Below are 25,446 nucleotides of genomic sequence, written 5' to 3'. Positions count from 1 at the left end.
CTGAACTTCAACGTAGGAGATTATGGAGAAAAAATCAAAAATCAAAAAAAATCTTTATTCTTAGTAAAAATTAACATAACAGAAAAGTTTTGACGACTACTATCATAACTAGGCTCACATGTAGCCTGTATTTATGATTAAGTAGGCCCGCACCTCTTATGAGGATCGTAACAGTGATCGGTGGTGTCATGTTTTTCAAACAATATTTTTATGTTCCCTCAGAAGGAAGGACATAAAAGAAGACACAAAATAAAAATAAAAACCTAATAACTAACATGCTGTGTATGTGTGTGTGTGTGTGTGTGTGTATGTGTGTGTGTGTGTTTGTGTGTGTGTGTTTGTATGTGAGTCAGAATGAGTGTGAGTACGTAAACTGAATAAGTACGTATTACTTAATAAAAAGCTCTGTTTCATCATATGTAAAGGTTTTTAGTAGTGTAGACACTTTCTTTTTAACTTCAAATGTAGGTTTGTCAAACACAAAATTGATTTTATTAATTTTATTATATAATTTTGGGCCAAGATAAAACTGATGCCTTTTTGTAAAACTAAGCTTAGGCAGGGGAGTATTACAAATTAAGTCTTTGCGACGTCAAAAATATCAATTTTGTTTGCCATATTGATGATGAAATAATCAATCATAGTTAATATTAAACTCAATACTAAGCTATTAAGCAAATGTTATTTAAGTGAGTTTAGAAGTTATCTAATAGATCTGATAATTGAGCAAATCGCAGCGCGGTAATGTGCAATGCCGGAACACTCTGAGAATTATTATCCTTTCTATCTTTTTAGAGTTCAACTCAATACTGTGTTGTTGAACCACCCATGTTCTAGTTTATTCCACACACAAACACACACACATGGCTAGCTGTCACACTGGGGCTCTATCAAATAATGAAAAAAACTGAAAGTCACAAAAATGTTAAATGATTTCGTGCAAAGTATGAAAAATACTTATCCTTTTGTTCTAACCAACTTCAAAACGTACCACGAGGCAGTAGTTAAGTGTAAGATGATGAAAAATTACACATCACATTATTGATAACATTGGAACCCTAAACTCCTATGTCTCGAAAAAAATACTTCACATCAAAGTCTTCTGTAAAAAGCTTTTTCATGACCTTTCATCCAGTTCGTAGTTTTTAAATGATTGCTGCACGTCGCGTTTTTATTGCATGTTAATAATCGGGTGATTGGATGATGTCGGTAGAAGACTATTGCTTACCACAAAATAACGAACGCATGCAATATTTTCACACCCATAAATTATACCATTAATGAAAATATATTAACCAGAGTACATAACATAGAAGGGACTAAAATATAATTAAAATTAAAGAGATTATAATATCCTTCGTGTTAGTTGGCAATTTGAGGTAATCATCATTTTACATGCAAATCCATTAGATAAACCTCTTTAAGGCTAAACACATCATATCTCACATTACTAAACAATGGGTGCAATTATTTTATTGTAATCAATACAACATTTTTGCATATTTTTTCATCTTACAATGTTATTACTGATCTGTAAGTAGGTGAATGAGTACATAGTTTTGCCAACTAATGTGCTGAAATTATACATAATGCCACCTTTTAATACATTATTAATAATAACATATAGTTACAGGTTTCTTGAAAAAATATGATAATTGAACTGGCGAAGGTTACGTCGGAATGGCTCGATATTAGTAATAACTGCAGTTAATGTGGACTCCGAGGTGTTTGATTTTTTCACATCACTTTACTTTTAGCAGTGACATATTTTGGCCCAAACATTATAAGTATTCATCATTCGTATTGGAGGCACAACGTGGTTTTCCTTCACAACTAGACGCTCACTGCTGGCGACCTCCGCGCGGCTGATGGAGCACTCTGTCTAATGTGCACCTTGATTCGGGTTAATTAAGATCATTTAAATCGTGATACGTGTTGACCTACTTTCCTCATCTTTACTTATAGTCCAATAGTTATTCACATAATATTTTTTTTTTTTTTTTTGATAATATTTTAAAATAAAAAGTCCGATCTCCAAACATTTCAAATTCTCATACAAAAGAGTTCAACGCGCGCGCGCAGAAACGAAGTTTTACATTTTCCCATAAGTACCTACACAAATTATACTACAATTGATTCATATTAAACATATACAACACATTATACGTATAACATTAAATGAGTTAGTATAATATACTAGCTTATTTGCTTACAGGGTAAGAAAGATATACTCTAACTTTTGGCAGTTTATATATGAGTAAAATGTAATGATGCTCTCCCAGTGAGCTCACTCGGAGACCGGCCGACCCCGACCTCGCTCAGCCGACACCTTCACACATCCAGCCTCTCTTCCAGACTCTATTTTGTCTTTGTCATTATTATGATGTACATGTTGACTAATAGTTAAGCATGAAAATAGACATTCTATCTCATTTCCCTCTTCCCTGATTAATTTCCAATATTCGCGGATATTGTTGCAACATGACCGAGTGCAGGCGCAGGCTGTGTGTGCGGCACGTGTTGCAGGCACTGCTGTGTTTCTGTACGTTGTATAAATAACATCTTTGAACGTATAGGTACGTACCACAAAAATAATTATAATAATTAGATGATGACATGAAACTCGTGCTTAAAAAGTTAAGGGAAAACTATTTCTAAGCATACTTTTTCTGTAAAAACGTGAGTTAATGTAATTATAATTATAAAATAATCATTTAATTAACTTCTGGTTGAGAAGGGTCCTTTGTTATCGAGAAATAGTTCACACTCTTAACAGAAATCACGTGTTTTTCAGTTCTTAATTAATGTCGTAGGATAAATTTGTATTATTTGACAGATTTTATGGCATTATTTTTTCTGGCTTCAATACTTACTAATACCTTACAATATATTTCAGAACACGTAGGTGTCGTAATAAAAGTAAATACATAAAGTACACTTAATGTTAACTGACATATATGTTGTAATTCTAAAATTTGCGAATGTGTTCTTGCAATGTTAGATAAAGCTCCTTCTCCCAAATTTAAGGTCTTAGCCATATAAGATTACCTACCAAAATTAGTTAATTTTCTCCGGTCATTTGGCGAAGCACCTTAGTGTGCGGATGCCCTGCGACGCCCCCTCCACGTGTGTGCTGGGGGGGCTCGTGGAGCGCGGGGCCGGCGGCGCGCGGCGGCGGCAGTCGGCCTCCACCATGCAGCCCGCACGCACGCTCCTCCTGCTCGCCGCCCTCGCGGCCCTCGCCGCCGCCCTGCCCCGCGCGCCCCGCGCCGCCGCCCCCGCCCCCGCCCTCGCCCGGGCGCGCAGGCAGCTCGCCGACGACGACAAGTTGCAGCCCCTCGATGTGAGTACCTACATCTAGCACACATGGCATCAAGTCTCACCACCCGATCTGCCGAAGAGTTCAGTAGGTCCCATAGCTTTGTAACAGTTTCATCATAAAGTGCTACGTATACTCTTGATTTGCACTCAAAATAGTTATCAGTAAATTGGGTTGTAAGACTTGCCATGCATACTTTTAGTTGAGTTACTTTGTCTATGCATACTTGAAGAATGTTGCATACATGAAAATTGTCAAGGTCAAATAGTAAAGTTGTGTTTTCAGAATGTAAATAGGTTGGATTATAAATATCTTCTTTAAGCATGACTTTATATATCTCATAATAATCAATAACCATTAACTTAAATTAGATTAAGCGCCTCTCATTTTGGAATTTTTGGTTGTCTCTCATGATTCAAATGTTATCCGCCTAATGAATTAAAGATGCTTTCACAGCGATAGTTGCCTCAAGAGGATAATTGTACAAAGATAGAGTTACATTACGCACTAACAGAACCTTCAAGGTCGCCAACTGACGAAATCGCTTCAAACATTATATATCTGCATAAAATTTCCATTTATAAAACACTCATATGCTTTGACCTATTTTGTATGCATACAACACAATGAAATCCGTATTTTAATACATATTTATTGTACTTTATGATATTTATAAATCGAAACAACCCATAAATACCTACATACCTTTATCTATTAATTATTCAAATCAGGTCAACCTACCTACTCCAAAATATCTATGCTATGATTGAAAGTTACTTGATTTGTCTATGACTAACGATAATCTCTTCCAATCCGATTACAATAACCTAATTGCCCAATAATAATTAGACAAACGGGATCCCTAAAATGCATCATCATATTATTATACTCATAAGTCATGGCACTTACTACACGGTAATCCCTGACCGCTGCCACCGCCGTCGGGAGGTTACTTTAGCTAACGAAAACCTACGTTTCGGAGCGCTGCTGCGCTCACTACAGCCCTATCCTGTTGTAATAAACGTACGGATTGCGTGGTATATATCGTTTGCTCGTTGTTTGTCAAGTTGAAGTACTGTCCGAGCGGATCGGCCGCGGTGCGTGCGCCTTATGTAAGCAGTTACATGACGCCGCCGCCGCCGCCGCCCGCGCGCAGCCACTGTTCGCTGCTACACTCCTCAACCACTTCTATTGTCTATGCGTGTTTCCTGATTATCACCCTTACACCTAATTAAATAACAACTTCATACTATGAAGTTCATAGCATAAATCACGCTAATCGTATAAACGTTCCTATGAATCTTCTAACGTGCAAAGTTAATATTTCTGTTCCACTAGCTATGTTTGCTAATATTTCTCATCGCGGCGGGTTGCATCACGCCACCTCGCTCACTAGTCACCCAGTGATAGGACATTTACGAATGTTCAAAGATTCTCAACTAATACAACAATATCGATTTGATCTACACATTAGTTCAAAGTCCTTAGTCCAAATTACAATATTCTTTTCTATTTTAATAAGGGTTTTCCATAAAATTCCAACCATAAATTGTATTTCTTAATCAAACTATAAATTAATATGTATGCATCATAATGTAAAATAATGGGCAATAACTTCATTAAGAGTTATATTAGTTATGAATTATTTCCCTAATTATATACCAACTTCTGTTGTTTCGTCGAAATTTATGATCGTGCAAGTGTCGACATCCACTTGTAAAACATGAAGTAAGGTTTCACATTAATGTCTGTACATCCGTGAGAATAATTATGAAAGCTTCATAAAACAAGTGATTTTTCCAGTTAGATAGCATGATTACACGGCGGAGCTAAGCTGTGAAGCAAATTGTCCATTAACACATTACACGCACACGGCAACAACGAGTATGTACGAAGAGTAGAGCCAAAATAGTCAATTAAAAGTGCTCTGACTAAAATTGTTCCATTTTTAACTTTTGAGGTACGGGAACGGGACCCTTAACAGTAACCAAAAACATGTTATCGTAATAAATTAAACGCTGATAATGACATTATTTCAAAACATACATATTTGACTCTACAGCATCCCCCGCACATGCTGCTATAAATGATCTGGTGACTTTTAAGATTAAATAAGGCAATTCGTGTTGACTTGAATAAATATTAAATAAGTAGATAGGAAGATTAGCACATTCTTTAAATAATCAGACCAAGAATTACGAGCCGTCTCAATTAGCCACGTTAACATGCATTTACCTTCAAAATCAATAAATATTCCACTCGAGTGCAGAACAATACGGTGCCAGTGGGAAAGCGTGCATTTCCCACGTCGGTTCCCGCGCATTGTGCACCAGATGTGATCCAGTTCGCAGCCGCAACACTCTCACTGCACGTTGCATCACCCACTCTGCATAGTGCAACGGGTTGATTCACCTTTGTGGACGGTATGGGGATAAGATATACTGCACGGTGACCTAAATTAGAACTACATAGCTAAATTATTGACCTAGTCACGGGTAGATAACGGTCTACATTGATTGCCGAAATAACCTACTACATAAATCATAATACGCATACTCATTTAAGGTTCCGAGTTTCACTTAAGTAAATAAGAATTGGTATTTGCCATTTATCGCGTCAGAATGATGAAGATCCAATCAATCCCGTAGGTCGTATGGAAAGTGGTAGAAGACATTGACCATCTTGCGGGAAAACAGTGATAAAGTAGTCCTACACACATACTTTAAAGGGTGGCCATGAAGGTGTGGATCACACTCAACTCAAGGTTGCTTTTTTTCTTTTCTTACAGTGTGTATGCCTATCTGAGAAAATAATGAAGTTAAATGAATAATCGTATTATCTCAGATGACTTTAAGAAGTTAATATATCTTTATATACTACATACAAACAGTTTGTAGATAAACTGCATTTAAACCGCTCCATCCGCTTCAAACTTATGCCACCGCTGCACCGCCGCCGTATACATTATTATTGTACACACACAAATAAACGCTTTGTAGGTCAGGGTCAGGGGTTAAAAATAGACATAAATATTTAGATAGATATAAATATTTTTACCACAATACAACCATTCATTCAGGTTGTCTCTAAAAATAACTTAACGTCGATCAAACCGCAGAGCAAACCAAGAGAATGCCACAAATCATAATTCGTTATGAATGCATCAGTCACCTTAAGTTTTGACGGAAAATTCCGGTGAACTGGTCGGTCTGAGAGGAGCCTCGTTAGGCACATTTGCCAATCATCTGCTCTCGGAGGCTTGCGCGGACGCATGTTGCAACCTCCCCGCGCCCCGCGCCCCCGCCCCCGCCCCGCCGCCGCCGCCGGCCGGTCCTCGCGTGTCAATGACACACTTGACGGGATCTTTATAAGTATTTCATGGCTACTCGAGTGGTTTTCGGTTGAAAATAAAAGTGGTATCCGCATGAAAGGGAGTTTAAAACTGTGAATGAATAAGACTAAATTTAACTGGTCCATTGATGTTTTTAAAATCTTGAGATCGTTTCTAGTACGGTGCAATAGATAAAGTTTTTACTCACGTGTTTTCTTGCGAAAAATGTTGAATAGAGCTACTACCCTTTAGTCCAAGCTCGTAAATCTCTGAAAGGTCAACGACTTTCTGTCAGCAACTGTGTCTGCTGCAAGTAGGTCAATGACACCGCGGTCAGCTGCAGATATCATACTACACCTACTTGTGTCACACTCAGGTACATATCAAGGGATTGATGTAGCTAGAACATCATATGTAGCTTATGCCCTAGAGCTTTAATGATCCTTCAATTATTTTTCTGTAAAAAAGTAGCCAACCAAATCTATCTTGTACCTACCAGACACAGTTTTTCACTGTCAAAATAATTATGTATGTATTTTTACTGTAAAGGGTACACAAAGGTCAAATAATTAACACTTTTCAGGGATCTGGCCTTGTCTGACATCGTTAAAGCATCCATTTGCAGTCATGAATTTTATTTTCAATGTCAAATGATATGTACACATTTTGCGGAACTTCCCTCGCAGATGAGTTTTGTTTCATGAACCAAATAATCTACATAACATTGCCTCTACATAATTATAAAACTAGAAAATATCAAAGTTTTATTGATTAAAACAGTGAGAAATTGAGAATTTATGATTATTATAATCATTCAGAGTATTTTCATACAAGTCAAGTTTAACTTATGATTCTATTTTACCACTGTACTTAGTACGTACGTTTGAATTATTTGATGGACCAGCTGCCATTGTGTCAAGTCTCTATCTACTAATCGTCAAGTAGATAGGGAGAGTACTTTTATAAAGTTCCACAAGTTTAAGTTACTATTCTCCATTGAACTGGAAGATACTGGCAACGAGCAAATTTATCCAATGAAGATGAAAAGCCCAGCTCACGATGTCTCAGTTACACAACCGCCCTAGCGTGCCTCCCTCCGTCCTCGGTGACTCGACCGCGAGACACTCACGGAAGGATTACATAATGTACTCGTTTGACATTAGACCAGCCAGTCTATAGTACTGTCTAGACTATAGTGCTGATATCTCGCGCCTAAACTATCACCGAGCGTTGTGGTGGGCTTGAGTTATGGCCGCCGGCTGGCTTGTGGCGATAGATATTGTGAGACAGATGTTACGTTACAGGGGATCGATTCCGGAACCTTTCTATGATTGTATTTATTTAAGGATTTGCGAGGAATGTGATCCACTTTGATTGTTTTAGAGGTAAATGTAGGAATACTAGAATATATTTAAGTATGCAAGATAAACTGATACTATTTATATTTTAGTAAGTAAGTATATAGTTAAGAAATAATACCTCCAAATATTTAACAGACCTCAAGGTCAACAGACCCATCTCTCACTTGCAGACTCACGTGCGTATGAGTACACAGTAATATGTGCATAATATATTATATTTTTCACCTTTCACGCGTGTCTGAGTATGTGTGTGTGACCGGTCGAGCGATGTAGGTGAGTTGGTCGGCATTATGTCAGACGTTGTGTGTTGTATTGTGAATGGACATAATCGATAGCTTCGCGATTCTTCTAATTGTTCACTTCAAGTTGTTATTTTGTAGATCATTAAATTATGAAGTATAAATAAATAGTATAACATGTAAGGTCAATGAAAGGAGTCATCCATATCAAATGTAGTTTATTCAATCATATTTACTCAGGGGACCCTATGCAAACAACGACCGACATGTACTCGTAATCTGACTGGTCCATCCATGCGCCACTTATTTCAGCTCTAGTGTATGTCACCGACATGCGGAGACGAAGGATTACATTTTCAAAATTTTCAAATGCCTCTTATAAGCTCAACATATATTACTTATTTATTTTCATATATTTTTTGTTGATAGTAAGTCACTGAACCTTTATAAAAACCATTGATTTAGTTTTATATCCGGTCTTAAATTATGCAAACATTAATGGCAACCAAATTGGAGTTTTTATTTTATTGCTGGAAATTAGTCAGTTATTGCATCTCATGTGTAACATGTTTCACTCGTTTGGTAGCTTATTGCTCTACAAACGCATTTACTGTCTCAGTTACTCAATTTTGTATGGATGCTCGTAGTCTTATCAATTGAGTACAAACAATAAAGCATAGTTAATTATAACATTAACTACCGATGCTGTAGTTCACATCCTTACCCAATTATATAAAATAATATGTTATTTAAATAATAAATCCAATTATATTGAGTGTTATACGCATCATTTGTAGTAGGTATAACTTTTATTATAATAAATTAAATATTTCACCTTATGATATGCGCGATTGACTTAATTACTCAACGTTTCAAGTAAACTAGTAATACCTATAAATTCCGTATTGTTAGTTCGGTTCCACGCCGACCCGGGCCTGATTGTGTCATCTACCAGTTGGTACTAGCGCTGCTACTCTGCGGTTATCGGTAATTAATTAACCACAAAGCATATTTAGATCATTTATAGTGTTTTTGCATCGAGCTGAGAGTTCCCAGGGCGTGTAGTAACAGTAGGATGTGAGTTGGGAAATATGAATTGTCTCCGCTGCTGCAAAGTTTGCTAAACAAGATTCAAGCTAAATTTTCACGACAATACTCGTATGAAAGTAAACAAGATGGGATAAACATGAGTAGGATCCTCATAGTGAGCATACTGGTATTATACATATACATACATGGCATCGGTAGAACCATAATTTATAGACTATGTATAGTATATCACAACCACAAGGTTATTATACTCAGTTTTATCAGATTTTAATATACTCGTAATATGTCTACCAGACTGCTTTTTAGCGAACATTTGTGAAATATCACGTAGTGCCGTTAAAAATACTAGCTACAACCAGCTTTTACTTCTAAATATTCTCGGAGCTCGGAGGAGCCTCGGCCATGACCTGACCGAAAGGACACAAAATTTAAGTGACAACAAATAACCTAAAAAGGTCTATCATATCAAACATGTTGTCTATCGCCACGGGGGTAAGTCCCCTGAAGCAGCGAGCACCGCGCCGCCGTGTGTCGTGTGTCGTGTGCCGTGTGTCGTGTGCCGTGTGCCGTGTGGCCCAACCCTCGAGGCCGGTGTCGCCACACCTGTGACTGACTCACGCGGTCACGTTCATGCACCCTAGACCTCCTAAATTTGTCTATTTTTACATAAATGATAGATCAATCATAATATTTTTTAACGGTACAAAATAAAAAATATATTTGGAATTTGTATTTCAACTACATACATTACTCACAAAATAGTCAAATACTACATTAGTATGTCGAATGTGGCGGCGGGTCAAACCAGCAACCTTCACAGTAATGTATTCAGCCCGTGTCGGAGCCACCGCGCTGCAGGCCTGCCACAGTCAAGTACCGATGCATTTGCCTAGATAAACACTTGGAACTGTAATAATGAATTTTGTCTGTCTGTCAGAATAGTTGGTAGAGCAGTAAGACCACTGTTGATAAGAAACTACGATCGCGAAGTTGCTGCTATCGTAAATTTAATAAATAATCTGTTGGCCAATGTGCATGTTTCATTTTACTATATACTTACTAATTTTGTTTAAACTAACTTACATAAAATGCAGTCTGAGAGAAGATTCAATCTTGCAGTTATGAATACTTGCTAGGAATTTTCCGGTTACTTAACTAAAAAGTGGTTGTTAAATAGTTGAAATCAGCCCGTGAGTCTACGTATATCGTATACATGTCCGATTTCAGTTTAAAGACTACATGTTTTATGCGTTAGTATCAGACAACCTTTTAGGAGTTCACACAAGAAGTGTATTAGGTATAATCAATCAACCTCAAGAAATATTTAAGTAAAAAATATCCTTAAATACTACTCAAAATTAATCTATTTAGAAGTGTGAAGGTCGAGTGCACCGGCTGTTTGCTCCAGTTGCCCCCCGGTACTCGCTATATTCGGAGTTAACGTATACGTATTACGTCTGAAATTAATGCCAATTACACGAGGCGGGACAAGGTCACCCGCGCCGGCGCTATAACTGAACAACTTTTACTTTATTTATACCTCTCAATTATCTATACTTACATACTTTAAATATATTTATACAATATTTGGGAAACAACTCCTCTATATATTTTGCTATTATATATACTTATATATTAGTTTTACACGCAGTTTTCAGTGACAAGACGCGTTTTCATTTTGGTTTCGGCATTTCCAGCGCATGGCAGTGCTTGAATGTGTGAGTGTGTGTGTGTGTACATGAAGTGCTTATAAAGTGGTGATGGTGTGAGTGAACTTGAACTGTCGGTGGAGGTGCGAAGAGGCAAGTACAACCCATGATTGCATGTGCAAACCTTCTATCATATGCTTTTCCATTGCTACGCGGCTCTTCTACCACTCTTCAACACGGCACCCGCTTTCTGCACAATTATAAACATTTGCACCTAAAACAAGCTCTATCTTATATTGGCTTTTTATTGTTGGAGAGATAAGTTACGATAAATGTGATTGTAACTGCACAGTGTTGTCGCTGTGGACGCGCTGTGCTGGCGTGTCCACAGCAGGTCACGTGTGTCCACAGCAGGTCACGTGTGTCCACAGTGGGTCTTGTGTGTGTGACGGTGTGTGTGTGTGCAGGTGGAGGAGGGCGAGGAGCAGACGCGTGAGAAGCGCAAGCTGGAGGGCGTCACGCAGGCTGGCTTCGGCATCAAGAACGCCATCCTCGGATTCGTCTTTGGAGTAAGTACACACACTTCTTTCTTATAATACTTCTCCAATTAGCAATATGTCTGTCGTCTGTAATTGTGTCGGTATCATCTCGCGAAGACGGCTAACTTGTAGACTTGTAGAGTAGCAGTAGAAAAAGCAATGGCCCAATATAGATAAAGTACAGGAATAACAATCAGGAAAGACATTCGATTGTAACAGATATGTTATGACAGTCGCGGGAGAGGCCTGCGTGTGGCAGTGGCAGCTTCAGTGTTGCGCGTCCGTGTGGATGGTGGGATGATGAGACCCGCAGACTGAGATAGCGGGCGTGATCAGCGGACACGGCTATTGTTGTCGATTAATTAGATCAAACTAACTGATTTATAATTTGACATATTTTCCGACGCCTTCATTATAGGTTATTTTCTATATCAAAGAATGTCTATTGTCCTATTTTTAATCCTTTAATAACTTTGATTTCACGTTGCCGACCATGCCACTAATCAAATAACAGATAAAAACAGTCTAGGCGGTAATTATCGAACTTATCACGATTACTTACTTCAGCGGATGCAGTAAACTGCATTTCGCAAAATGATGATCGATTTTATATTCATATTTTATTACACCTAAGCTGCATCTATTTGGGTCATTGATTATTCGTCACATCTCGCATTCGTGTCAATATGAAGAAATGATTAAATAAATATTAGTTACCTTGAAGACGTTTTAAACTATACTCTCCAAGTCTCCACTTTCCATCATCTGAAGTAGAACAATGTGAGCATTGGTTGTTGAAGAGGTGTTGATATTTACAACACTTATGTTTTCGTCAGACTATCATTTTCTAATTATTGCATCAACAGTGCCATTCGAGACTTTTAAAATTACACTGTTAAACTTGTGTAACTTTTATTGAGTCACGATGTAGCCGTCAGGACATTCGCTGTTACACATCTCTTCATAATACGAGTGTATGGTAATTGAGTAATTCCCAAAATAGTTATTACTAAACTAGCTTCACTCCTCCCGCTCCTTGACCGCACTAACGCTGACTCCCCCTTGCAGAAGATCAACTCGCTGATCGACGCGAAGACCCGTCTGATCGACACGCTGGACAAGCAGAACATCGAGAAGAACAAGCAGTACGGCATCGAGGCGCCGCAGAACGGGCTGGCGTCGCTGGGCGGCGTGGTGTCGCAGGTGGTGGGGCCCAAGCTGCAGCTGCTGGGGCCCAAGATCCAGGCCGTGTCGGGGCTGTTCGGCGGCTCCTCCGGCGGCGGCGCAGGTGCGGGCTCGGGCGGCGGCGGGCTGGGGTCCATCATCTCGCTCGTGACGTCACTGTCGGGCTCATCTAGCGGCGGCGCGGGCGCCACCGGCGGCGTCGAGACCATCGACTCCTCCTCGGAGGAGGACGACTCGTCGTGAGCCGCCGGGCCGCACCGGGCCACACCGGGCCGGGCCGAGTGACGTCACGCTTCAATTTGTTGGCTTTTTTAATTAGGAGTTCCCGCGTTGTGTTTGCTAGTGTTAGTTGTGACAGTTCCTCCAGTAGGTGAATGTAAAGCTTCGTCCGCAATAGTCTGGGATGTATTATAGAATAAAAGGGTGTGATAAGTATAAACATAAGGCTTTGATAAATAATACAGTTCAACTAACATTGTATAGTTCATCCCGCAATTTGTTTCTGTTGTTTTTTTTGCTCCATGTGATATATTTTATAGATATGTTAGCTTGTTTTAATCTACTGTTTGTTGCATAGGTTCAACATGGAAATAACACAGAATATATATCTCTATATAACTTACTCGTCAATATCTTTATCAATATGAAGTGGCTCTACTGCTTGTGTATTTAGTTTAATAATCCTGAAGTAGTATTGTTGAGTGTTACCAACATGCTCTTGCATGCAGAGATTATGTCGAAACCAGTTTGTTATATTCTGTGTCATTACGTGTTGCCTTTATATTGTTTTTGCTGTTAATGTACAAATGTGGACTATTGCGGGCGGCTCCTCTCGCCACCAGTCACTTGCCGACAGCTGTGTGTACTATGTACTTGTTATTATGTACTATTCTCAAATTGCCAACTGTTGCCACATGAAATGTAAATAATGATCCATGACAATTTAAATTAAATAAATGTATGACGATTGGAATTGTATATAAGAGGCTAGAATCCAACAAAATTGAAGCGTGCTGTCACATAACTAAACATTATTTTTATACCCAGTACTACTAGTTAAGTACAAACCTCTAAATCATTACGAATTATCCTAATACTTACCTATTAATGTCCAACATGGCCGCCTGTACAGCCCGCGGCCCTCCCTTCTCCACCTCCCTCGCTGTAGCTCCATCTGTAACATACTTTATACTTTTTAACTTAGAGTATCATTTACTTTGGCACGTTTTCCCGTTGCACCCATTTCGTAAGTCACCTGTAGTTTCGAAGGATGATTACGTTTGTATAAAGTTGTCTGTTCTGTTTCCCAGTAGCCACAGTGTATAGCCACAGTGTGTAGCCACAGTATGTAGTTACAGGGGGTTCACTCCTCCTATACAGGCCAGCTGGCACCGGCAGCGGGGGAGCGAGTCAAGCGATATCCTTTTCGCTCACACTCTGTATATTTATGTATTTACTTTTGTAAATAGTTTGTAAGGTGAGTGGTGGTGATAATAAAAGTATTTTTAAATAAGAACTTTGTTTTTTTCACTGCACAGAGTATGTATTTGATTGCACTTTATAGTTTTGCTTGTTTCACGAGACTGCTAGTAGTTAGTGGTGTGTGTCCGGCGCGGCGTCCGGCTGGTCTGGCGGTTCAGATCCGACGGGGGGACGCGGCGTCGCAGATAGCTTGCGATACATTTTGTGTAAAAAAATATCTTGTACAACAAAAAACATCCAGTTTGTAGTTACTTATAGGAATAAATTAAAACAGTGCTTTAAAAAATTAATATGTTTTGTCGTCGCGCATCTTGTTTGTTTTCAGTCGATTCTCCGCGGGATTATCATCCCACAACATATTAACAATAGGTACAAAAGACTGTAGATACATTTAATTGAATTACCCGTGATATTAAGTATTGGTAGTAGAGCTTAGCCTAACTAAGAATATTTAGTAGGACCTAAGATTATTCAGTGTAGATTTTGAATTTTTACTAACAACTAACTGCATATCCTCTTTAATTTATACGTAACTAGTCCTTGTTCTTCATTCTAGTTGGAGGTAGTCTTGTTGTTTTTTAGTCTTGTTGTTCTATTATCCTAACTGAACATAATTATTTTAAATAAGTACTAACTTTGTATAATATGTAAAAAAATCTCTCTATGCTAGTCTTTCCCTAGTCAGCCTATATTATGTTGTCTTCTTAATTTATTTCTTTATCTTATTTCAGCAATATTTGCTAATAATACTGTTCCCCTTTATGAGTTAATTCATACAAATATACACACACGCACACGGCCAACATGTAGAATGCACGACTCTGTTAGGTATGAGACCTTGAGATATTTCTAAATACAACACGTTTTTAATATTGAATAAATTAGTTTCAATGTTATATTCTATGCTTAAATTCGAAACTAGAATTTCCATATTCATTTATATTTAATTTCATGCAGACTAACGACCCCGTGGCAAGCAAATATTTTATTTGATGATAGTTACAATGTTGTATTTGCGTCATTTTAAGAAGGTACTGTAGGATTGTTTAAAAAAAACCTATACGTCGTAGAGATAGGTCAACCGTAGCGCGTAGCACTGTCGTAGCTCGTAGCGGGTTCCCGTAGCTCGTAGCAAGAGCTCGTAGCTTGTAGTTGGTTCGTAGCACAGTTAGACCGGGAGCATGCATGGGTCGCACAGTTACAAGTTTTAAATAAAAATACATATCCTCAAATTCTACCAACGATTTTATTTGGGTTTTATTGAGGATATGTTATGTAGTACTTCTTGATTGCTAAATAACGAAACCTTTCGTAGATCACTTAGATTTCACTATTGGGTTCCGCTCATCTGGCATAATCTTTATTGACCAAAACTCATTTCGCATAACTCGTATGGTCTAAACTTTTTTGGCCGAACCATCACTTTGCCAAGACTTACGTGGCATAAGGCTCGTTTCGTCTAAAACTCTTTAGGCACAATCCTTAAACACCTAAGTTTCGTTTGCTCAAATTTATGTTCGTCTATACCTATGTATAATCTTGTTTCTCCTAATGTTATCTTAATAAATAATATATTAAGTATGTAGTAAATGTACAAATTGTGGTATTTTTCTCCTACATCCCGAAAATCACGATATTGTATGATCAAAATATCGAAAGTTAACGACCAATATAATTATTACAAACCCCATGAGATCGAAACCTAAAAATAGTGTGCGGATCACCTCGACCGTTGGGAAACTATAACTGTACGGTCGAAGGAAGTGGCGGTTGCACCTGTTGGTTCTTTATGAAGATGAGGAAATGCCACTGTTGAGGTAGCTGTTAGCCTGTATAGTCTTCCAAAGAAAACACCGATATTACTGTTCACTGTTAACTTCGAGTGTCTCTGGAGATCTTCACTGTTAGGCTGTTACTAGTGGACTGTATGTTGTTTACTGTTCCGCTGTTACTATTAGACTGACTTGTTTACTCGCCGGACACGTCTCTTTATATAGTCCGGCGAGCGATCTTCCCGATAGTTCCAGAGATACCCGAGGTCACACTATTTATTATTATTATTACCAAAGTAGAGTAGGTACAAACGTAAACAATACAACGAACAACTATAAGTACCTATGTAACTTAGCGACTAGAAGGTTCGCGGACGTTATGGAACATTCCCTGGCCATTGTTCTAGAACCTTCTGGACTATTGTCGAACTATTTATTCTATACTTATTGTTCTAGAACATTATGGTAACTTCACGAAAACTATGGAATGTTCCAGAACCTCCGCAAGTGTGATCGGGCTAACTACTCTATCTGGTTATTTCTATCAACTATTTACAAAGAAGACTAACTATAAACTATATCGTCTTCAGTCGTTCTGTACATCTCTCCCGCCGGTCATCGCCTGCAGGGCGTTGAAGTCTTCGGTAGGAACGACTGGATCTGTAGGCAGGATCATCAGCTGCTTGGTCGGTCTTCGGAGGGTCCTTCTCTTGGTCTGGACGTCGACTGCTCGTGCGATGTCTTCTCCGAGGGAGACAGCCGTGACCACGTCTTTCGGCCACGTGTTGCGTAGTAGGTTGCCGTCTGCCACGTAGCCGACGTTGACCGCCGTGCCAGGCTGTAGGGTCCTGGAGTCTTTGCTGTTCTGTGTCGGACTTTATTTTCTTCGGTGTCATCGTCAGTGAGTCGAGCGCGAAGTGTCTCCTCAGCTGCTCGTCCATGCTGTCTTCGATGCTGACGATGTTGTTCACGTAGTGCACACGCTGTCCTAGTGTGCGTGTGTGTGCACCGTGTAACACCCAGCCCAATGGTGTGCGTGAAGCCACTGGTTGGTGTCGTTGTCCCGCTCGCACTTCCGTCGCCATCAGCAGGTGCCAGTTGTCTTGCCCGATGAGCAGGCCTGGCTTCATGTCTGTGTGCTTCAGCTCGTGCTGGATGTCTGCCAGGTGAGGGCAGCCGGCGAGGTCTTGCTCGGTGACACGTTGTGCGGCGAGGTGCAGCTTCTGTACTGTGCGTGCGTTGACTACATGCGTCTCACTCGCACCCGTGAGAGTGAGTGCGACGCGACGCGATGCGGACTCGTCGACGCTTGTGTCGGAGACACCTTCTATGTAGAGAGGGTCTATGGGCCCCCTGGCTCCGATCTTCTGTACGATTTCAATGTCGACGAGCGTTACTGTTGATCCGTCATCTAGGAGCGCGCATGTGTCAACCGCTCCCGCCGGTCCGGAGACTTGGACCTTTACTATTTTGCGATACGCTTTCGTTCGCTTCGGTGTCCACGTAGAGGCGACTACGTCTGCTTTCTTTGCTTCGGGCTTGTCGTTGCGCACGAAGTGTAGCAGTCGGTGATGTAACCTCTCGCAGCCATCGACGTCACATTTCCTCTTTCTGCATCGGTGCGTCTTGCTGCGGTAGCGTAGACAGCTAAAGCAGAGCCTACTCTGCTTCGCTAGGTGCCAGCGTGAGTCAACGTCACTCTCGACGAACTTGCGGCATTCTGTTGGGTCGTGGCCCCTGTTGCAGCACACTGGACACGTAGATTTCTGTTCTGTTGTTGCGTATGTCCATTGTGCGCGGTGCGGCGGCTGCTGTTTCTTCGATTCGTAGGCAATCGTCTTCTCGTGTGCGTGCGGCATGCAGATGGAAGCTTCCCGAGTGAGGAATCGGCTGAGCTTCAGCAGGTCTGGTTCCTCAGGTGACTGTGCGGCGGAAAAGTCGTACCAGCGAAGCTTGTGAGCGGAGGTGAGCTTCTCGACTGTGAGCTGCGTGATCTCGGGATTGTTGAGGTAGCGGTCGCGGTGCAGCTCTTGCAGTACCGTCACGATGTTGCTTACTTCATTTGCAAAGAAGCAGAACTCTGTAGCGCTGTCCGCAGGCCGGCGTAGTGCCCGCAGACGTTCCAACTCAGCGAGTGCGATGCTGTCCGGGCGCCCGAAGCACAATTCAAGTGACTTCATCACGTTCTCGGGCGTCGTGCTGGTGATGAGCAGGCGGCTGACGGCTTCCTTCGCTCTTCCTTTAAGGCATCGTCGTAGGCGCGCCATGTTGTCGCAGGGCGCGAGTGATGCGGCGGACTCGTAGTAGGCGGTCTTGAACTGTAGCCACTCGTGCGGTGCGCCGCTGAAGTACGGTAGCTCGCTGATGTGACGCGGAGGCGGTGGCGGCGGCGCCCCGGCTCTTGCAGCTAGAGCGATAGCCTCGGCGAGGGCGGTGAGGCTCACAGAGTCGCTTGCCCGCGGCTGAGCGACAGGGACGGCAGTGGAGGCAGGGTCCCCGAGAGTACCTTCCATCTGGGAGCTGATGCTGCCGTCGTCGTCTTCGGTGTCGGATTCAGCTTCAATAACTGCGAGCCGGGCGGCGGCGAGTTCAGCTTCACGACGGGCAATTTCAACTTGACGTCGTGCTAATTCTACTTTAGCTTCGGCGATGCGGCGAGCCTTCAATGACTTGGCCTTCGATCTTTCTGTAGACGCTGGCGGAGTAGCCCGGATACATGACGGTGGGAAGGGCGTTCCGGCGGCAGCTGTTACCACCCTCGCGGCAGTGGAGGGCGGCGTCGTTGCTCCGGTGGACACAACCGTCGATGTCGATGCTGTCACGGTGGTTGATGGAGTGTGCATGTCGGAGTCTGTAGCGGTGGCGGTGGAGGCAGTGGCACCGGCGGCCGACGATTCTTCTGTAGGCTTCTGTTCTAGGCCGTCGCGCTGTAGCCTCCCTGTCGGGGACCTCGTTAAAGGCATTCCTGTGTCTTCAATCCGGCTCCGATGGACCAAATGTGCGGATCACTTCGACCGTTTCACGAACTATTACTGTACGGTCGAAGGAAGTGGCGGTTGCACCTGTTGGTTCTTTATGAAGATGAGGAAATGCCACTGTTGAGGTAGCTGTTAGCCTGTATAGTCTTCCAAAGAAAACACCGATATTACTGTTCACTGTTAACTTCGAGTGTCTCTGGAGATCTTCACTGTTAGGCTGTTACTAGTGGACTGTATGTTGTTTACTGTTCCGCTGTTACTATTAGACTGACTTGTTTACTCGCCGGACACGTCTCTTTATATAGTCCGGCGAGCGATCTTCCCGATAGTTCCAGAGATACCCGAGGTCACACTATTTATTATTATTATTACCAAAGTAGAGTAGGTACAAACGTAAACAATACAACGAACAACTATAAGTACCTATGTAACTTAGCGACTAGAAGGTTCGCGGACGTTATGGAACATTCCCTGGCCATTGTTCTAGAACCTTCTGGACTATTGTCGAACTATTTATTCTATACTTATTGTTCTAGAACATTATGGTAACTTCACGAAAACTATGGAATGTTCCAGAACCTCCGCAAGTGTGATCGGGCTAACTACTCTATCTGGTTATTTCTATCAACTATTTACAAAGAAGACTAACTATAAACTATATCGTCTTCAGTCGTTCTGTACAAATAGGTGCGACGACGAGCAAAGCGAGGAGGAGCGTGTTAGGTGCACATGTTCATCAAAACCAAAGCGGAGCGTAGCGAAGCGGAGCGGAGCGTTTTCCAAACAGCGGAAACAATACAAGGCACCAGTTTGCGCTATGTAGGGAGACGCTCCGTCAAAGTTAAAGCCAAACGAATATTATTACTTTGTATAAACCTATGCCATAGCATTATTAGGCTATTCAAGATTTGGCCATACCATTATTAGGCTAAACAATGTTAGGCGAAATAACTTTTTAATAAACGAGATTTATGCCATACGATTTTCGGCGTAACGAGACTTTGACCAAACGTTACTATGCAATACGAGATTAGGCAAAAAAATCTTATGCCAAAAAAGGTAGAACCTTCACTATTATTTAATTAAAACAGCGATTTCCTTTCCATGAGCCCTTTACAATTAATGGACAAAAACTCTCGAAATAATAAATGTTATAGTGTTTGAATTACTTATAACTTTTACACGTAAACATAAAATGTTATTGTTTTTTATGATTGTAGAACGAATAAAATAAAATAGTGCGGATGATTTTTTATTTTATTTTACTACACAATTGGTTGTTTCCTATTCTTGCGAATTTCTTATTTATTATATTTAATTACATACGGCCATTGGTACTGATTGTTGCGGATGCGTCTGAATATGAATAAAATAATAAATTACAGTGAGGTGACGTGAGTTACTGTAGTTATTTATACGAAACATACGTATTGAAGAAATAATGGCGGCCTTGAAGGTAAACGAATTCATCATAATATTATTATATGTACACGTAAATTATTCATAAAATACACCTTGTCAGCTGCTACTTACATAACATAACACGGTTACTTTTTAAATGAGTTTGGTTTGTAGAAAGCTTTAAAGTGTCCTTTAAAACATGATTTAAGTTCAATCAAAATTTAACGTGAAATATACCTTTAAAATCATATCTAAACACGTTTGTATCATGCACCATAACATAACTATTCAGATGAGTTAATAGACTTTCATTCATTATGTATTAGGTATCATTATACATAAAATCACAATTAGTTAATGTTTACACACAAAGACACAACACACTCACGGAGTCAGTCAACCAAAAGTTGTCAGTATCTCCTTTGCGCCCCTGTGGCCCTAGTGCAAGATACCTGGCTGTAACTGGTGTGCTCCCCGCAGACTGGCACTACATCTCGTCGCCGCGCGGGGGGCATGGCAAGGGGGGGCACCACGGCAAGGAGGGACACCACGGAGGGAAAGGTGAGGATATTGTAATACATATATTTTGTGAAAAAGACAACCAACAATTCCATAATATGTAGTCAATTTACCTTTTTTCACGCAGTAGGTATTTTTGACCCTAACTAAGAATAAGGATAGGAAGTAGAACAAGCTACAGTCTGGTTGTAACCAATTAGTTTTACGTCCAATATTTTCATTGTTTAGATTTAATTCCATTATAGGATATTTAAAGAAAATTTATGAATATAATATTATTAAAAAACTTTCTTTTGGTGGCGCACGTTGATGTCTTTTGTATCAGATATAATATATTAATTATGCAGTTCTGCTTAGTAAGACGCAATCTAATAGCAATAATTTCCACTTATGTACTGTTGCTGCAAATTGTAGCTAAGACAAATATCACAGTGGCAGTCACATGCAGGCAGGCGCTGGTGTGGTATTTACATAACAAGTGAGCGCAAACTCTGTAAAGTAATTGGTGTAGTTTTTTTTATTACCAATGGCATTCCTTTCCTAAAACATAAATGAAAAAAGGTGTGAATAGAATATATTTTTGCCAGAACCTGTTGCAAAACAAGACTGATAAAGTTTGTAATTAATAAATTTCAACAGTGTGAGCGTGTCTAATCTATCGCAGGAGTCCACAAGGAGCCGACGCGCGTCCTCCACGGGGGCTTTAGCTACGAGGCGTCTTCCCCGCACCCCGAGCGCGCCCCCCGCGGCCGCCCCGCCGGGCCCGCGCCCCGCCAGGCTGCCCCGCCAGGCGCCCACCACGGCCGATGGCATCCCGGTGTTCGACCGGAACAAGGTCAGCCTGGACTTCCCGGGGAACCTGTTTGGGCCATCCGTGTCGCTTCTCATCAAGACAACTAAGATCGTCGGCGATGTCATACAGGTATGTATGCTGTGAATTGACTGGTGTTTATATTTTTTTCTGAAAAGTACAAGAGACGTTTTGTTGTTAGAACTCATTGATCACAGTGTTGTCGGTAGACTAGAGGAGATTCTTTACGTTCATGTAGCATAAAAGAATAAACATGATCATTAACGACCCTTCTCGTTGTGTTTGCAGAACTCAGCGGTGCGCTACCAGACCTTCCTGCGGCTGTTCCGGCCGCTGTTCCGCGGACAGTTCGAGATCAAAGGCCTGGACCCGCCCACCACCACCACCACCACCCCCGCGCCCCCGCCCCCGCCCGCCGCCACCGACAACGAGGTGCGGCGGCGGCGCGGCGCCTAGCGGGGCCTAGTGGGGCCTAGTGGGGCCTAGCGGGGCCTGGGCTGTCGGAATTATTAGAAAATCCAAATCCTATTTTTATTTCTTAATGTCGTGTGAAATTTGGTTGGGTTGAGCTTGGAATTGTAGGGAGAAATGTAATTATAAATTGGGCTTTCATTGGTGACTGAGGTATATTGGTAAATAGGTAGTAAATAAAAAGTAATTCATTGACCAACAGTTTGCATAATAATATTACTCGAATTTTTTGCTCAATCAAAAATAAAAGAATACTCATCTTCTAAAATAATATAAACATAACTATTTCTATGATACTCGATGACTGATTTCATTTATTACTCGACTCATTATCTTAACCAAATAAAGTAACCTGTTTATAGTCAGTTTCATAATTCTTTATGAAAAATTTAAAGCGTTGTCTTAACGAAAATAATTGTAGTAGGTAGTGTGCCTAACTGCCTATTTATAATTCTATGGTCACCAATTATTCATTTTATACAGATTATTAATCCTAATATGAAAGCCATTAACTAGGCCAAGTACTGAATAGAATTAAGCGCACCCTGTTTATAATATAGGTAAAAAAATAAACAAAATATTCAAAATGATGAAACGTGTTTACTTCGAGTACTGACCGATTTTTTTTCAGCGCCTGAAATGTCCTACCTGCAAAGTTATGAATCCTCAGAATTTAGGTATATTTAAAAAAAATGGCCCTGGGCACCCGGCCGGTGGTGTAACGGAGTGGGAGCGAGCGACGGGCCCAGGCGCCCGGTAGACCGACACGGAGGTGGCGGGATGGGACCTTAACTGGTTTGTACCGGGATGTCAGGAGGCCAACAAAAGAGAGGTGTGGAGTGAGGAGTACTCATTGGATGGCCTTTGAGCAGCAGCAGGAACAGATACAAAATATGCTACGGGGCGCCTATCTTAAATTCATTTTTCCCACGAGGATATTGACCGTATGCAATAATATACATTTTAAATAAATTTATCCTAACACAATATAAGTCATTCCGACGCGACGGTTGGCGTACATCGCTCAGTATCAGAATAATCCTTAAATATAATTAAAAAGTGCAAAATTTTCTGGAAAACGTTTAAATCTACTTGTGCTGCCGAGTGTAGGAAGTTTACTTTTCAAAGTGATCCTCGAAATAAAAATTAAACCTACAGAAACGCCTACCATTAATTAAGTACTTTATGGTAGGTAAAAATATAAAATAAAAAAGTTAAACCTTGGATAATGAACAGATCTGCGCCGCCGTTTTGCGTAAGTTAGTGGCTACGAACCTAAATTTCATGCATTGATAAAAGTGAGGAAAATTAACGAGGTGAAAGTACGCACGTGAGTGCAATGAAAAAGTTCCACCTGCCATTGACGTTCCATATGTCACTTAGGTAGATAAACGTTATCTGAGGAATAATTCTGATGCTGTCACATCTTATATTAATATTTCTATTAGACAGTGACAGCAACAATTTTATTCCTCAGATAACGTTTATCTAACCATTGAAAAATCAGCCCTTAGTTTACTTTGTCACTTGTAGTGTATTTAAATTTAAAAAGTCGTGCTAATTAAAATTTTTAGAACCTACCTAAAAATAGCTAGTGTCTGAAAGTAAATTTCACAAACGCTTAAAATGACTGCCAGTAGTTAAGTACAGTACAAATATCGCGAAATAGGGACCCGGTACCTTATTTGAGTTTTGTTTTTGTACAAAAATTGGTAACATAATTTTACCAAGAATATTCATTCTCAATAACTAATATGTACAGAGAGAGATAAACGGCTACATTGAGTAGGTACATTGTCACAAACCTCCTTTATCTAATATATTCATTTAAACCGTCTCCGTACTCATAGCGGTTTAATAAGTTATATATGTATAATAAATCTGTGGGTGACATTGTAGTGACGGTGATGGCGACCACCGCTGACCCGCGCGCCCGCTGCCCCGCCAACCGCGACGGTCACTTTGTCATAGGTTCACGTTTTCAGACTTTTTGTTAACACTCAGTAGGATAGCCAAAAAACAGGTTGATTATAAGCAACCGGCACTAGTGAATATGGTATTTTAATTACATCTATGTATATAATAGGCACTTGATTGACTGTATAAACTAGCAGGCCCCGTGTGCACAGCAACGAGCAGCGCCCGCCCCGTGCGTCGTGCCGCGCCGCTCGTGCAGGCGCTCGGAAGACGTATGGTGACGTCACGACGCGTTGTCACTCATGGGTGAATGCGCACGCGTAGAGTCGAGGCGATCACACAAAATATAGCTTACGAAATTTACCCTGAGATTGGGTAATTCAATTTCACCAGTGTGTATAATACCTACTTGAGGCGGCTTTTGTTTAGTTCGTGCACCACTCACTTCACTTCACATTGCTACGCTTGCTGGTTCGTAGTCTCCACTCGAGAACGCACTAAACCTAAATATTTAAAAAAACAAGTACAAATTATGAAATTATAGTAGCTATTGCTGCTGTTGGAAACTGCTGAAAAATATACCGGGTGGGATTTTAACATTGAACCTCCTGAAGGCAGGTCGAACTTTACTTACGAGTTCTGTCCACTCAGAGATCGTGGACAGAAACAGCTATTCTGCACTAAGGTTCAGTCCCCATCTGCTACCGATGCAACGGCTGGACATATCCAAGATTTACGCGAACATGCCTATGTATTGTATGTATCTAACGACCTAAACTGATAAAATTCTATCTTACCTACTTTTTTTTCCAAATCCGTAACCTTATTTAGCCCTTTTTTGTACAACAATGTACAGAACAAATCTATGAATCTCGTAACGTCCCACACACACTTTTCCTCATCAGTCACCATTTTCATATTCAATGTCACAGACCACGATCGTCCTATAGATAACGATATACCGAGAGGCATAGATACCATTTATTGAAATTAATGAATATTGTTTAAGTACCTATTCTATTTTATTTTAAAGTTATTATAATCCAACAGCGTAATATATTTACACATCATGTTGTTATAGCTAAGATAGAAAGGTTACTAATAGGATTCACGTATTAAACTGTAGTATCTACAATATACATTTAGGACCGAAATGAGAATGTTCTTCGTTTAGAGTAACTAGGCGCTATTGTCACTGGAACTTTTTCATTGCTCGTGAGTGTATTATGATAATAGTGTGTCTTACAGTTTCAGTCTTCCCTATTATACCTTAATAATTCTTACATTTTCATAAATAGGAACCGAGTCATCGATTTCATTGACAAGTTGAACATCGAAACTTAACTCAGATCGCTTTTACCTAATGCGTTTTATTTTGTGCAATGATGATGAGATGTCTTCATTGACTAGTTTCCGCACCCC

The 25,446-nt window shown here is 40.6% G+C and overlaps 2 protein-coding genes across 2 annotated transcripts; both read left to right on the top strand.

The window, feature by feature from the left end:
* The first annotated feature begins 3,186 nt into the window (after positions 1–3,186).
* Positions 3,187–14,186, top strand: LOC119690852. Its single transcript, XM_038106957.2, has 3 exons — positions 3,187–3,343; positions 11,417–11,518; positions 12,557–14,186. Exons 1-3 carry the CDS (start codon positions 3,194–3,196, stop codon positions 12,914–12,916), a joined length of 612 nt encoding a protein of 203 aa, XP_037962885.2. The 5' UTR covers positions 3,187–3,193; the 3' UTR covers positions 12,917–14,186.
* A 5,804-nt stretch (positions 14,187–19,990) lies between these two features.
* On the top strand, positions 19,991–22,697 carry LOC119690853. Its single transcript, XM_038106958.2, has 3 exons — positions 19,991–20,867; positions 21,490–21,747; positions 21,925–22,697. The coding sequence occupies exons 1-3, from the start codon at positions 20,820–20,822 to the stop codon at positions 22,090–22,092; spliced, it is 474 nt and encodes a 157-aa protein (XP_037962886.2). The 5' UTR covers positions 19,991–20,819; the 3' UTR covers positions 22,093–22,697.
* The last annotated feature ends 2,749 nt before the right edge of the window (positions 22,698–25,446 follow it).

Source organism: Plutella xylostella, chromosome 7 (genome assembly GCF_932276165.1).
Source record: "Plutella xylostella chromosome 7, ilPluXylo3.1, whole genome shotgun sequence".
Taxonomy (NCBI): domain Eukaryota; kingdom Metazoa; phylum Arthropoda; class Insecta; order Lepidoptera; family Plutellidae; genus Plutella; species Plutella xylostella.
Note: the sequence above shows the minus strand (reverse complement) of the source record. Positions and strands in the feature narration are given on the sequence as shown.

Bases quoted from the DNA above. Each gene is read 5' to 3' on its own strand.
- LOC119690852 (XM_038106957.2), top strand. From the start codon at position 3,194: ATGCAGCCCGCACGCACGCTCCTCCTGCTCGCCGCCCTCGCGGCCCTC. The intron at 3,344-11,416 runs GTGAGTACCTAC...GTGTGTGTGCAG, and splicing joins ACAAGTTGCAGCCCCTCGAT to GTGGAGGAGGGCGAGGAGCA. The intron at 11,519-12,556 runs GTAAGTACACAC...TCCCCCTTGCAG, and splicing joins TCCTCGGATTCGTCTTTGGA to AAGATCAACTCGCTGATCGA.
- LOC119690853 (XM_038106958.2), top strand. From the start codon at position 20,820: ATGGCAAGGGGGGGCACCACGGCAAGGAGGGACACCACGGAGGGAAAG. The intron at 20,868-21,489 runs GTGAGGATATTG...AATCTATCGCAG, and splicing joins GGGACACCACGGAGGGAAAG to GAGTCCACAAGGAGCCGACG. The intron at 21,748-21,924 runs GTATGTATGCTG...TTGTGTTTGCAG, and splicing joins TCGTCGGCGATGTCATACAG to AACTCAGCGGTGCGCTACCA.